The 13598-nt window shown below is 41.9% G+C and overlaps 1 protein-coding gene across 1 annotated transcript; it reads right to left on the reverse strand.

Annotated features, from left to right (window-relative positions):
- Window positions 1–222: 222 nt before the first annotated feature.
- LOC104917450 (laminin subunit beta-4-like) lies at window positions 223–13386 on the reverse strand. The gene is made up of 9 exons (XM_031552116.1): window positions 12209–13386; window positions 9032–9237; window positions 8019–8183; window positions 5962–6115; window positions 3922–4129; window positions 3176–3314; window positions 2775–2951; window positions 1584–1737; window positions 223–362 (listed from the first exon to the last, which is right to left on the reverse strand). Exons 1-9 carry the CDS (start codon window positions 12351–12353, stop codon window positions 223–225), a joined length of 1488 nt encoding a protein of 495 aa, XP_031407976.1. The 5' UTR covers window positions 12354–13386.
- Window positions 13387–13598: the final 212 nt, after the last annotated feature.

The raw sequence follows: 13598 nt of genomic DNA on the forward strand, positions 1-13598 counted from the left end.
GGACTGTATCCTGATTACTTAGTTGGGTGTTCTATTAAAAGTTTATTAAAAGTTGTTTATATTCCATATAAACTCAGACAGACTAAAAACCAAGAGAAAGTTACATTATTCCCCACACCAAAATTTTGTACACACCTTCAGACTTACATAAAGAGGACAGCCACTCTGTACTCATGAGGTGGTAAACACGGAGGCCTCTGTTGCACTTTACCTGCCCAGCCCTTAGCTTTTGCATGTTGAGTACTTGCTTTCCTGCTCTGTGATTTCATTTTTAATGGCTATCACTTGTTCCTCTAGTTGTCTGAGTTGCTCTGCCTTGTCTTGCTTGGTTTGATTCAGGTCCTGAAGCTTCTTCTCCAAATCTGCAAGAGTAAAGTCACATGCAGCAATGCATTTATTTGTTGTGTAAGCAAAATCCAGGGATTAACAGTGTTCCTTTTTCCAGCAGTTTTGGAGGCAATAAGCCCATTTCAAATGGAGAATGTTATATATGCAACTGGAGGGAAAAGCCTGGCTTCTAGACAGTGAGAAAAACATGACAGCTTTAAAACAGTTCATTTCTCAGCATTTGCTTTTGTCTGTCAGCTATGATGGAGCAGGACGTAGAGCTCTTAAAGCAGCTGGTTTAATTGAAAACATTCAGAGGGGCACTGCAGCTCTGCTAATGTGTGTAAAGCCTAGAAAATTTGAATGTAATGGGCTTAGGTCTTCTTCATTTACAGAAGTATTTTCCTAGTACCTGCGAAGATAAACCAGTGAGAAAATAATGGCACCCTATTTGCTGCCTGTTCCCAAAGAATGGGCGTTTGGAAAGACTGAAATTCTCTCAATACTTCTTTTCAAAATACCTGCTCAAAATATTTATTTGGCTCCTGTCTTGAAAGATTTGCTCCTGGGATGCAATTTCTGCTTCAGTTCTGCTGACATTACAGGCAGTTTTGGATGTTCAACAGCATCCTATGCCCAAGGATTCCCAGTGGGGGTGCCCAGACCTTCACTACAAGCAGAATTAGCTCCTCTGTGTGCAATTATGTGAGAGCTGTACTGGAAGTTTGCCCTGCAGCCTCCCTGCATGTGGATGTGCACGTTCCCTTTTGATGGAAAAGCACCTACCTGCATCTCTTGGTAATATAAGTTCTCATCCAGGTAGTGTAAGAAAAGGCAGAGTGCAGAGGAAAGATGAAAAGTCCAAATACCCAAACCAAAGCTCCTGGCTACATCTGCAGCTACGTTTTTAAAGCCCATCCCTGAGAACCTAAAACAGGCTGCACAGATTTTGCACATGTCCTGCTTTTACTCTGCCTGAATCAAATCATTGCAAGTCTCACTATGGACACTTCTTGACCTCTGCTTATTGCAACCAACATATGTCAAAAAACAACACAAAACAAAACAAAAAAAAACACTACTCAAACCAATTCAACTACTGGAAAACTGTTAGTGAAGGTTCAAGCAGTGATTTTCACTAGTTAAACTATTTTAAACCCAATTTCAGGTGAACCTGGCCTGCTAATATCAGTGGGAAAGGCTTCCAGTTTAATTTCCACAATTTCTTCTGCTTGCTATAGAAAGGAGATCATCACCTGTTATTCTTCTAATTTTTTTTTCAGTCTCTTCAGCCAGTTTTTCTGCTTCTTCCTTCAGCTGCTTCACTTTCTCTAGAGTTACTTTTGGAGATCCTTTTGTTTTCAGCTTGTCTTGAAGAATGGTGTACTTCCTTTTAATGTCAGTGAATTCCTGTAACAAAACCCCATTACTTGGTTTAGGAGCATCTCATAATTAAACTGGCATACCAAAGGGTATTAAAAAAAAAAAGTGTAGAAAAGCCATCTGTTTGAACCAAACTTAAAATCTTTCAATCTTTTAAACCTTAAAAAAATCCATCGTAAGTGCACATTGAAGAGTGCTTTGCAAAGCCAGGTATAAATTGATGAAACAAACTGCCCATGGAGGAATCTAGAGTGACAGTGAGGATGAAGATATAAAGAAAAAAACAGTTAAAGATTTTTAAAACTTACTTACACTGTTTTTATTTCCTTTGATAGGGCTTTTCTATATATTTCATTTTTGCCACGAGGCTTGATTCATATGTAATGCATTACCTAGAATATCATTTTTTAAAAACATTTTTTCACAGGAATATTTACTGGCTATTCCATTTTGCGCTGATTTAGGGTGCTCAGGAGGCTGCAATTTAGATTTCTACATCGGTTTCTTACAACCTGGATGCTCAGTCATGCTCTGCCTTTGGAGCCGTGGGTGTCTGGTTCTCTTCACACAGCATTTTAGCAATTTCCAGCTGCCTCAGTGCATTCTCAAGAAACTGGAACTATTGAAAAGCACCCAGCCAACCCCAGCCTCCGCATAACTCCCACCAGGTTTTTCTCTGATAGTGAACAGCATGAGACGAATGGACAGAGTGCTTCCATCGCTCACATATTTTAAAATCTGGTTTCGTGATTTGCTCTGTTGTGTTTGCTGGTGCCCATGGTGACTTTGAGTCTTAAACACAGTGCAAGGAAAAATGTCATGGAGTAGCCAGTGAAATGTGTATGTTTTCTTTCACTCAAGCAAACTGAAGTGCTGGCTGCTAGAAGCCTTAAAATAAAAAAGAAATGATACATAACCTAGGGAATTGTACATGGCGTGGCATAAGGAAAACTTAAAAGAGTTTTGAGGAAAACGGGCTAACACACAATGACACTTCTGAATCAATAATACTATCAAACATATAAGGAATCTTTTTTCCTTTAATGTAAGACAGAAAGGCTTACATTATCAATTTTCTGAGCTCGCTTGTATGTTGCTTCTGCCCTCGCTCTCACACTTGTAGCTTGATTCCTGTTCATCAGCATTTTCATCTGCAGTGTGGTAATTTTGTCTTCCAAATAGGACTGTTTTGCTGAAAAGTCATTGAGTTCATCACTTGTCCTGTTCATTTGGTTCCCAGCCTGGAAAAGAACAGTTGGAGGCTGTGGTTTCTCGTGCCTTGTCCATCCCACCTGCAGAGCTTGGTAATGAAGGAGATGAATGGCAACTGACATACAAGAGGAGCCCCTTACATGTTATGGAATTGATATTGTATCTGAGACATATTTTGATTTTATTTTACAGCTACATTAAGGAAAAACTGGGATAAACTCAATCATACATTAAAAGCTTTACAGCAAGATACCTGTGAGATTTGTACTTTGATTCCTTGTATGTCTTCATTTAACTTCATGAGGGTATTTTTGCAGCGTCCTTGGGAGCTCACAACATTTTTTAGTTCATCATTAATTTTGTCCACAGGGGGAAGAGCTTTAGCTGCTTTGCTAAATGGAAAAATAGAAAGCGCATGTAGTATTGTGTTGTTGAGAGCAGAGCAAACACATTTCAAATGCACCCGTGCTCACATGCAGAAATGTTCCCTCAAGTCGACAACACCTTAAAGTGTGGTTCATAAAAGTAAAACACTCGTAGGGGCCTTGTGTGTGGGAGAGCACCAACTGCTGTGCTGAAGGAGAGGATGGATGCTGCGAGCTGCCTGGCAGAGCAGTGCTGGCAAGGAATGCTCATTTATGAGGTGAACATACTTTCTTTCTCCTCAGTTTTGGCTGGTTCTTGCTCACCCATGTTTAAATCTCTCATGGAACCAGATACGATGATGCCCCAGGTCCCACATGGAAGCAGCTAGCTGCCTTGATCTTTTGTGATCAGCCAGCAAGACCAGGAGCTGGTGGGAGCTACCACCTCTTGCAGTACATCAGATCCTGCAGCCTAGGCCACTGTGGCTGCTCACTGCTGGAAAACAGCAGTCTGAAATCCGAGCTTTCCCTTCAGAGTTCCTAGACACTCAGTGTCTGGGGTAGGGACTGCCCTACTGCCCATAGTGCCATCTCAGCTGGAGTTTACACGTTGTTAAGAGAACAGCTTACTCACTCAGCAGTCCATGCCTCCACCAGCAGTGTCTGAGCCATTTCCATTTTCCTGTTTCTCTTATTTGCATTCAGTTTGTAGCTCTCACAGTGGGCCATAATGCTTCTGATTTTGCCAAGCATGCTTGCTAGCTTTCTTGGAGTCAGGGGAAGGTTTATCTGCAGGACATAACTTGCCACCTGCTCGATGTCTTCTGGAGGCACGCTCTCATCTGCAACAGAAATTGAGCTTGAGACATTCTGAAGTACGTGCTTTCTCCCAGAAAATGCAAAGGATCGTTATGGTTGCCTAGACATCGAGCTGTGTGGCAGAATAAAGCTGACAAGCACAGCAAGGGGGTAAGAGAATTACCTCCAACATTTTGTGATTCCATATTATGCTTCCAGGTAGTGCTGTTAGTGTTGTCAGAGCTGGCTGAACTGAGGATTTGAACCCACTTTGAACTGGGTTATTAAAATTCTAATGCAGAACTGAACGCACAGAGGGCTTTAAGTCGGTGCACCACGCAGCCAGATGTGTCAGAGCCCATTTCTCCCTTGGTCCCCAGATCAAAGAGGCACTAGGGAGACCAGGCTGTGAGTGAGGCTTTCCAAACTAGCTGGTGGGGGTAATCCATTCCCTGGAGTTGCCGCAGTGCTCAGAAAGAGGTTCCTTCACAGGTTAATGAGGAAGGCTAAGCTGCAGAGAGGGATTTGGGCCAGGCTGAGATAGGGTGGGAATTCAGAGTGAGAAAAACATATTTTAGCAACTCCTCTTCCAAATACTCCCATTGCAGTACTAGCAGTGCTAAAAGGGGCAGGTACACTGGGTCAGAGGAGCTAATGCCTTGCCACGTCTCATCGTCACATCTTTTTTCTACTCACTTCCCTTTGTGGACAAGACCTTGGGTGATAATGCAGTTGAAACATATTATGTGTTTGTGCTAATGCTCCAAAGTAACTGATGGAGAATTAAATAAAAGTGCAAACAGCTGTGCATTTCAGAGAGCTGTTTTCTGTCAAAGTGCATTCATCTAAAACTACCATGCGAGTCACTGTACGGTACAGTAGATTTGATGTAACTGTATCCATTTCATCCGCCACAGTGCATAAACTTCAATTTACTAACAAAAAATTCATGAAGAAACGCATTTGCAATTATTAGTAAATGCCATATGTCTTCTAAGAACACATAAAAGAAGGCCAAGGATGATGTTGTCAATTGCTACCAAACAAAAATATGAGAACGCTGAGAACCTAAATGGAGTTTTTCCTTCAAATTCTGTAAAATACCTTAAATATTCCTTAACAAAGAAAGCCCTCTGTCCTCAGCACTCACTGCTGTCTGGATGTAGAGGCGTGAATGCCAAAGGATTGCCAGCATGCAGTCCTTAGGGAATGAGGACATCAGCTACATGCAAGAGATTACAGAAAATAGGAATGTATTTCAAGTCCTTTTATGTGTATCCGATTAAAAAACAAAAACTAACAGGCAACAAAACATCTTTGCAATTGTGAGGGTGGAAAAGGTTTTAGGGCATATATTGTTTTGTTATTTTTTATGAGGGCTGAAGTTCTACCAGGATCCTTTGATTCCTCGAGTTACTGCTTTATGGAGAGGATGGAGCAGTTTGTCACTTTGTGTCCTAATTCCCACGCTCCCTACAGAGAGCCCCTATGGGCCGGGAAGAAGGGGGCGGAATAACAATTTGAGGATGCACTGAATATGCCTGCATGTCATACACTGTATGAAATTATATTAGTAGCCCTTTACCCAACTAACCCAGGAACTGAGGGAATTACTTGCCTACTTCAATTTAAGCAAATTAAGAAAAGATGACAATTAGAATGTGGCAAATCTATGGGAAAAATAATAGAAAATGCTGTCCTCTAGGAGAAAGAAACACTAGAGAGAAAGAAATTGAAAAAAGATGCACAGATCTCGAGGGGACAAGAAATCTGATATGTATGCAGCTCAATCACTTTCTAGCCATCTATTGTTATAGTACATTTGAATACATACTAAAGAAAAATGAGTCAGAAAGAACTTTCCTTGCATATTTACCTGACAAGAAATTTTTCACTTTTCTGATAAATTCCTTTGTGACTTCTCGGTCAATTTTAATCTGGTTCTTAGCTTTCTCCAGTTCCCCATTGAAGTGTGAGCCTTTCAGCTTGGTGTCTTCTGCCATTTTTCTGATGCTTTCAACCTGGAAATACTATGAGAAACAGCAGTGGTGTTTTCTGTATTCATTTGCTTGGCAAGGTGAGCTCTCACACTATGAGCCCCTATTGGCATGGCTTTGGAACACCTGTAGTAGGAGACTGCTTTGGGGAGCTCCTGAAGTTGTTACAGAATGGCCTTTGTCTAGCCGAAGAAGAAGCCTAAATCAAGTATTTTTTTCCTTTGTGCAACCATCACCAAACCGTTTATAAAGGAAAAGCACTGACTTGTTTTCTGATGCAGTATTGTGATATGTCATTGATCAGGTTCATTACAGAAAAGGCATATAATTTAATTTGCCTTTCTATGCTGGAATTAAAATACACTTTTTAAAAATACAAGAAAGCCAGAAATTAATACTTGTCTTTAAAAGTTAAATTTTGCAATTAAATTAATATCTGTGATTATTTAACTTAGTGCTTTAATTTAAGTATCAAACTCCAATAGAATTTTGCTCTTCTGGGGGCTGTGCTTTGCTCTAAGGAAATGCTCAGGTACAGATGGAAGAAATTCCCTGTTTCCCCAGGCAGCAAGAAAAACAATGGTGTTTCTACTTTGGCAACATCTGCAGGAGGGCCATTCCTGTTGTCCCTGCATGTTGGGGGCCTCAGAGTCTCCTGACTGCTCATTTCTACACCCGCTAACTGTGCAGTAGTGTGGTGTGGATTCTAAAAGGAGGAAATGGATGCCCAGGCACCATGCAGGGAGGGGACAAAGCCACTGCAGAATGATGTTTCTATTGGAAAATGACTTTTGCCTATCAGTGTAACAGGCATTTTCTCTGACTGTTAATGAGAACAAACTGTGGTTTCGGGATTTGTCTGTTTTGCTTCCTTTGCACATGTTGTGTTGGCCACACAACACTGCTCCTCTGCTGTAAATTGGAGCAGCTGAATACTTGATATCCATATAAACATTATAGGGGGTAGAAAATATTTGGCTTGAAGTTATCTGCAAAAATTCCTTAATGGTAAATATAAAAGTAACTTAAAATTGTATACATTGAGCTTAATGGTATGCACAGCAATCTTAATGGGATAAGTGTGGTCCATTCTTGGGCTGCTGGCAAATGCTCCCATTTGAACCTTTCTCAGTGAAAATATAGACAGTATTAACCTAATGTCACCATCTCCATTGGCACAGGACACCATGACCCGTGAGACCTTGGCAGCTCTGAGGAAGGCATGGTTAGAGACACTGTCCCTTGGTGGGAGTGGACTGTAATACTGCTGGCACTGAATCATATGTCTGTGGCATAGGGATGGAGTCCATCACCAGGTCACACTCACTGTTCTTTGCCCAAGGAGCAAATGAGTTTTGTAGATTTGGGGCTTGCTAGTTCATCTTTGTTCATTTTAGCTATCTACAAGCCAGCTATCCAAATCTAAGCCAGCTGTTCATCCAATGTGGGGGGAAAAAAAAAGAAAAAAGAAGAAAAGAAAAAAGCACCTTCAAGTAATTAATATGGCTTCCTGAGACAAATAGCTAGGCTGGATAAAATGAAGCTGGAGCTGCCTGACTCTTTCCACTTACTGCATAAAGAGAGCAGATGACTAGCTGTGATGTAGCCAACATAATCCCTATGAAGGTGGTAGCAGGACCCCCACCCTTATCTTTCCCTCTGACTTTGGGAAGCAAGCTTCTCTAATTCGCAAGTCAGCTTATAACAGCTTTTTCTCCCTAATATAAAACAGCATCCAGGGAGAGTAGAGGAAGAGCCTGCTTCACAAAGGCAGTAGTGCCATGGGAAGCACCAACTCCCTGGTACTGAGGGTTTTAGCATAACTGTTGACTTGCAGCTGAGACACTTCTCATGAATGGCGTTTCCCAGGAATAAATTGCCCAGCTTCCCATCATCCATGCATTGCACTGAACAAATGTAATTTTGATACACATACTTGATTCTCAGGGTCCTGTAGCTGAGTAGTCAAGTTAGTTAGCAGGACAGCAGTCTCCTCAGCTTTCCTGAATGCACTGGAGGAGAGAGGAAGAGCTCCGCTGCAGTTTGGGCCTCCCCCACAGGCTGCTGCAGCACAGGAAAGGTTTCTTGGCACCCCGCAGATCTGCAATAAGGAAAACATTTTGTCAGGACTTCTCTGGGTATCTGAGATACACTTCTGGTGGAAGAATGTTGGATAATGCATGGGATTTTCCCAAAGAGACCTACTCTGGTATCTCCAAAGATAAGGTCACTGCCATTTAAGGGATCCCTTTCCCTTGAAGGAATGCAATGGCAGCTCATGGCTCTAAACCTCTCCCTTCCAGCAGCCATCTGTTGAGCTCTATGTGTTACACAGAGACCTTTGTTTTACTCTGTGGCAAAAGGTTGAAACTGTTCTCATGCCATATCCAGCCCAAGGAGCATCCAAGTCTATCCAGTTGGTTCTGAAGGGCTCAGATAATTTCTCCAAAACACAGTAGCATGCCTAAGACTCTACTCATTTTGACACAGATGTTGAGACTAAAGGCCGAGATGGATGTTCTATTCTAGAACTGGCAGTGCTATCACATTGCTGTTCAGCACAAAGTTCTTGTCCCTTTCTTTCCACAGGTGCTACAAAGGACATGCAAACACTTCTCATCCACTCACAGGTTGCTTTGCGTAGGTTAAGCCACTGATAGAGGAGGTTGGGGTTAATCTTTCTGAATTTACACTGTAGACCCCTTCAGACTGGAAAATGCTTGAACATTTCCTGGTGCTGTGCCTGCCCTGGGAACAGTGGCTGCCAGAAGGGTGGTAGTGACCACAGCTGGGAATTACAGCTGTGCCTGACATAACGGCAGGTCTGTGCCAGAGAAGTGCCCCTGTCCAGATTTAAAATGCATGTAATTATTCTTTTAAAATAAAAAAGACTAGTGGCATAAAAAGGAAGTTTTTATTTAGTTCCCATTACAAACCCCCAGCACCTACCTTTTCAGCCAAGTGTTGAATGTCAGGGATTTTGATCAGTTTGAGCTGCTCCAGCACTCTGCTCCCTTCCCAGGCCAGCTTGTGCATCACAGTGAGCACGCTCTGCCTTGTGTGCTCTGAGTGCCCTGCCATAGGGGCTATCCCACGAGCTTTCTGTTCTGCCAGGAATGAAACTTCAGAGTGTTTCCTAATGTCGTTGATGGCCTCTGTAGCAATAGAAATAGCGTTGAGTACCAACTGATTGCATTTGATTGTATTCATCTATTTACTTGAGTGCTGGAGCAATGGTGAGTGACAGGTCTGTTAGTGGTGGTTGAAGTTGGACAGGAGGGATGGACAGAAACTGCCATTTCTTCATTCAAGTTTTCTAATCCTTTACTCAAATACCAAACAGGGATAGTTATTGATACACATAACACTTGCTAAAATAGATGAAAATGCAGTGGATCCTATGTTATTCCTCAGAATTGAAGTTTAGGCAGTGTTCACACCACTTGTAAATTGAAATGATCATCTCTGTGACTGTGGCTCAAGGAAGCGTTTGTCCTCCCCATTTTCAGCATGGTACCCAAAAGTTATAGTCTTCTGGGCCAAAATTTAGATTACAAATGCAAATGTATTACTTTTCTTTGGCTCTGGAGAAATACAATTTCAGAGTTGATGTACTGAAAAGAAAGAAAGCATTTCCATGATAAGCCTTTAGAGCAGGCAACAAATGCTTTCTTGTTTGCTTAATGTAAGCTTTTCCTCAAGTAGAGACTCAAAACCATGGAGAGTATTACTTTTTTTTCTTTTTTCTTTTCCCCAGTTGAATAGCCTAAAGAAACGAATCAGGCTTTTTGCAAAACATGCAATTTAAAGTTACTGCTGTCAGATCTCCAAGGAACCCAAAGTTTTCCCCAAATTGTCATGCAGAAGTATGTGCAACAATCCAGAACTGATGTTTTGTTAGAGGTCATTGATTAACATCCCACTGGGCTGGTAACAACTCAGTTACCGGTTGAAGTCAATGAGAACACTCTCATCAAGTCCTGTCTGCTTTTTACCAGGCCCTAGAGCTTTTGGTCTTGCTTTGGCTGAAGCAGAATGATGCTTAGTTGTATGGAACCAGGGCTATTTGTTTTATTTTGTACCTTTTGGAAACAATGTACAGTTTAAAGCTAGATCCTAATACAAAGTACCCGGCAAGAGGCTGTTTTAAGCAAGAGGCTGTTTTTTATGCAATAATTCCATTGCAGAAATATTTTACAGTGGTTCAGTTCTTCGTTAAATGGCCCAAACACATTTTTCATGCTTGGTTTGAGATGGAGCTGTAGGGATTCCAAAGTTCCTTTATGTTAAACACAGTTTCTTAGCACAGACTTGATTTACAGCTCAGGAATCTGGGCTCATCACATTACAATGCCACAGTGGCTGCAAAGCCAGGGAACAAGACTGGAAAAAGGTAATTTAATGAGATTTCATAAACTGCAAGAATTCTTGTAAGGACACTCGTGTCTTTTTTTTCTTTTTCCAGGGAGTTCAATTCATTATTAACTGTTGACATTTCCAACTCAGGCAGCTGAGTATATGCCCGTGAGGCGGTTCAAGAAAAGTCCTGAACTCTCATTTCACTTGAACCTCTATAAAGAGAGGTAGGCAGGAGCCCATTTCCCCATGTGTGCCTGGGGACAGGTCTTGTGCAGAGGTGTCAGATGTCCCCCAGATAGGCATATCCTCCATCCTGCTCTGCCCCACTTCCTTGGGCCAACAAAAAAGCATGAGAAAAAAAGCAGACAGGGCCGTAGCCTGAATCGTCCTGAAATGATGAAGGGATGAGGGAACCAGGCTTTCTCCCAGGCACTGGGAAAGCTGGCTTTCTTGAGGGAAATATTATTTCTGTGCTGCTAGATGCTTGCTAGCAGCACCAATGAATATTTGTGGCCCTGACCAACACTTCAGCTTAAATTCAAGATCTTCCCCTCCCCACACCCCCGTGTGCTTTTTATAGGGCTGTTTATCTGCCCCCCGAGGCCAAAAGATGAAAAAGCCTTGGAATGTGACCAGAGAGCACCGCAGATGCTTCAGCTGCGCATCCACTGACCTCACTGGGATTTATTGTTTCTTTGCCTTCCTGCCTTCTCAGAGTCAGCACAAGACCCTGTCGAATTAGGACGTGGTGACTGTGATGGCTCTGCTGACTGGATACGTGGGACTTGAGTAGAAGACTGGTCCCCCAGGCACTGCCAAGTATAACAGTGCAAAGAAGCCCTAAATCTTAATTAATCCCTCTTATCCCTTTTCCTTTCCCTTGGCTTTATATACCATTGATCTTCCCTTCATTTTTTCAGTCCTGTTTAGTCCAGTCTTCTTGCTTGTACAAAACATGAAAGATCTTGAAGCGGGTTTGCACTGCCTTTAAATTCTATTTTCTGTGCTCACTGTGACATCTGGGGGTTCATACCTTAGCTGCCACCTCTCTTGTCAGATGGTGGAGTGTATACTGCTGACAGTCTCCTGCTGTTGTGGATCTAGTTAGTATCTGATCAAGATCCCTGAATCATACGTTTCTGTCTTTTTCCAGAATTGTGACATTGTTATTATTGCCATTAGCAGCTGATGGAGACTATACTTAGCTCAAGCACAGACAGTGTAATTATTTTAAAAATGCCAAGGAACTCAGTTCTGTTTTCACATTTTGTGATGATGGAGAGCCAGTTCCTTACCACATAAAGTCATGTATTTTCCCAGGGGAACACTGAGAAGTTGTTCTATGACTCTCTGCTTTAATTAAATAAACCATTGCTGCACAACATTTTTAAAGTATTGCTAAGAGCAATAGGAATCAGAAACAGGGAAAATATCCTTTGCTCTTCTACTGTATGATCTGAGAGTCTATAAAGCGAAACCGGGTGGTCTTTAAATCCTGATGGAAACATCAGTGCTCATGAGATTTTTGATATGATATGATCATGCATATACCTGCATCTGAAATGTAGGATGCTAGAAATCAAAGCATTTTAAAACAAAATGGAGTTTGGGAAGTTACTATAATAAAGTTTATAGTATTTGGATTTTTGTAGTACCATATGGAACTAAAATCTAAGGATCTTTGAAATGTTGTATGGCTCAATAGTGAGAAAAACATTGTGAAATTTCATGGCATATCTTCATCTATTTCAGTACTGGCTGCCTTACCTTTGAGGCTCAAGTAATGAAAAGTGCGATGCAGATCTAATTTCTGTTGTAGAAGTTCATAGACACGATCAGCTTCTTCACCAATGTCTTCAATGTTCTCAGTGAGGTCAGGAAATTCATATGGCATACTACGAATCAGACCCATTTGTGTAATTTGTTGTCTACAAGAGAAGTGACAGTTATGCAGAAGTCAGACTGAATTGCTCTTAAACAATTGAGGTACACACTATTTTAGAGGACAAGAGATAAATTTCTAAATGAGCAGAAACATTTACTTGTAACGACTTAGGAAACCATTAGGAACAGGAAAATTCCAACATTTACTTATATGCTTTAGGGGATTGCCATGTTTGAAAAAATCAGAGAACAGAATCATAGAATCCTTAGAGTCGGAAGGGGCCTTTAAAGGGCACCTAGTCCAATTTCCCTTCAATAAACAGGGACACATACATATACCTCTCTGTATATCTAATATAGGTTATTTTGTTCATGGATCTACTGAAAGCAGTAGATTAGCGCTCCAGCATCTTTTTCTGATTAGAAGAGGGATTTGAAGAGTAGGGCATGGCTGGTGAAGCCTGGGGGAAGGCTGCTTTGTCATAGCGGGGCAGCAGAGCCCTTACTGAACATAGCCATGAAAATCCTTGGTGCTCGAGAGTGCCTCCCATGAAAAAACAGGATGTTTCAAAATTCTTTCAATTTCAGAAATGGCATCTTCAAAGGCTTTGAATCGCATGTCACAGCTGGGCATCCGTCCTCCTTTATCTTCTAGGCTTGCAGCAAACCTCATTAACCCTTGAACGGTCTGGGCGAGGGCAGTAATTTCAGTGTCCCACTCATCAAAACAAAGGTGGCAGTGACGGCAAGAGGGAAAGTCTTTCTCGAAGCCACGGCCACACTGGTCACAGAACCGCCCAGTGACACCAGCACGGCAGTTACACACACCAGTGGCTTTGTCACACCGGGGCCAGCTGGTTCCCTCTGGGTTACAGTTGCATGCTGCAAGAAAGGGACAGCAAATTATATGCAATTGTTCTTTCTATGCAGGAGGAAGGCATACAGAAGGCACAATCATGTATTTTAACGCAATAAACAGAAACTGGTTTTCTTTGCTGCTCTTTGAGCCCGGTTGGCTGGATCTGCCAAGGGACAATATTACCTTGCTGGGCAGGACTCTGATGTATGGGGTTTATTTTTCTTGATGGATTTCTACTAAAGCTTTCTACTTGGAACAAGTTGGAGTGTTCCCCCACTGTGCCCAACTCTGCTATTCTAGCATTGCTTCCCTGTTCTTCTACACTGAAGAGAAAAACAGATGCTAGCTAACTTCAGCCACCCAAAGGCCACCATGTATCATGTGTCAATCATCTAGGCTCCTTCACTGGCAAAG

Source organism: Meleagris gallopavo, chromosome 1 (genome assembly GCF_000146605.3).
Source record: "Meleagris gallopavo isolate NT-WF06-2002-E0010 breed Aviagen turkey brand Nicholas breeding stock chromosome 1, Turkey_5.1, whole genome shotgun sequence".
Lineage (NCBI taxonomy): Eukaryota > Metazoa > Chordata > Aves > Galliformes > Phasianidae > Meleagris > Meleagris gallopavo.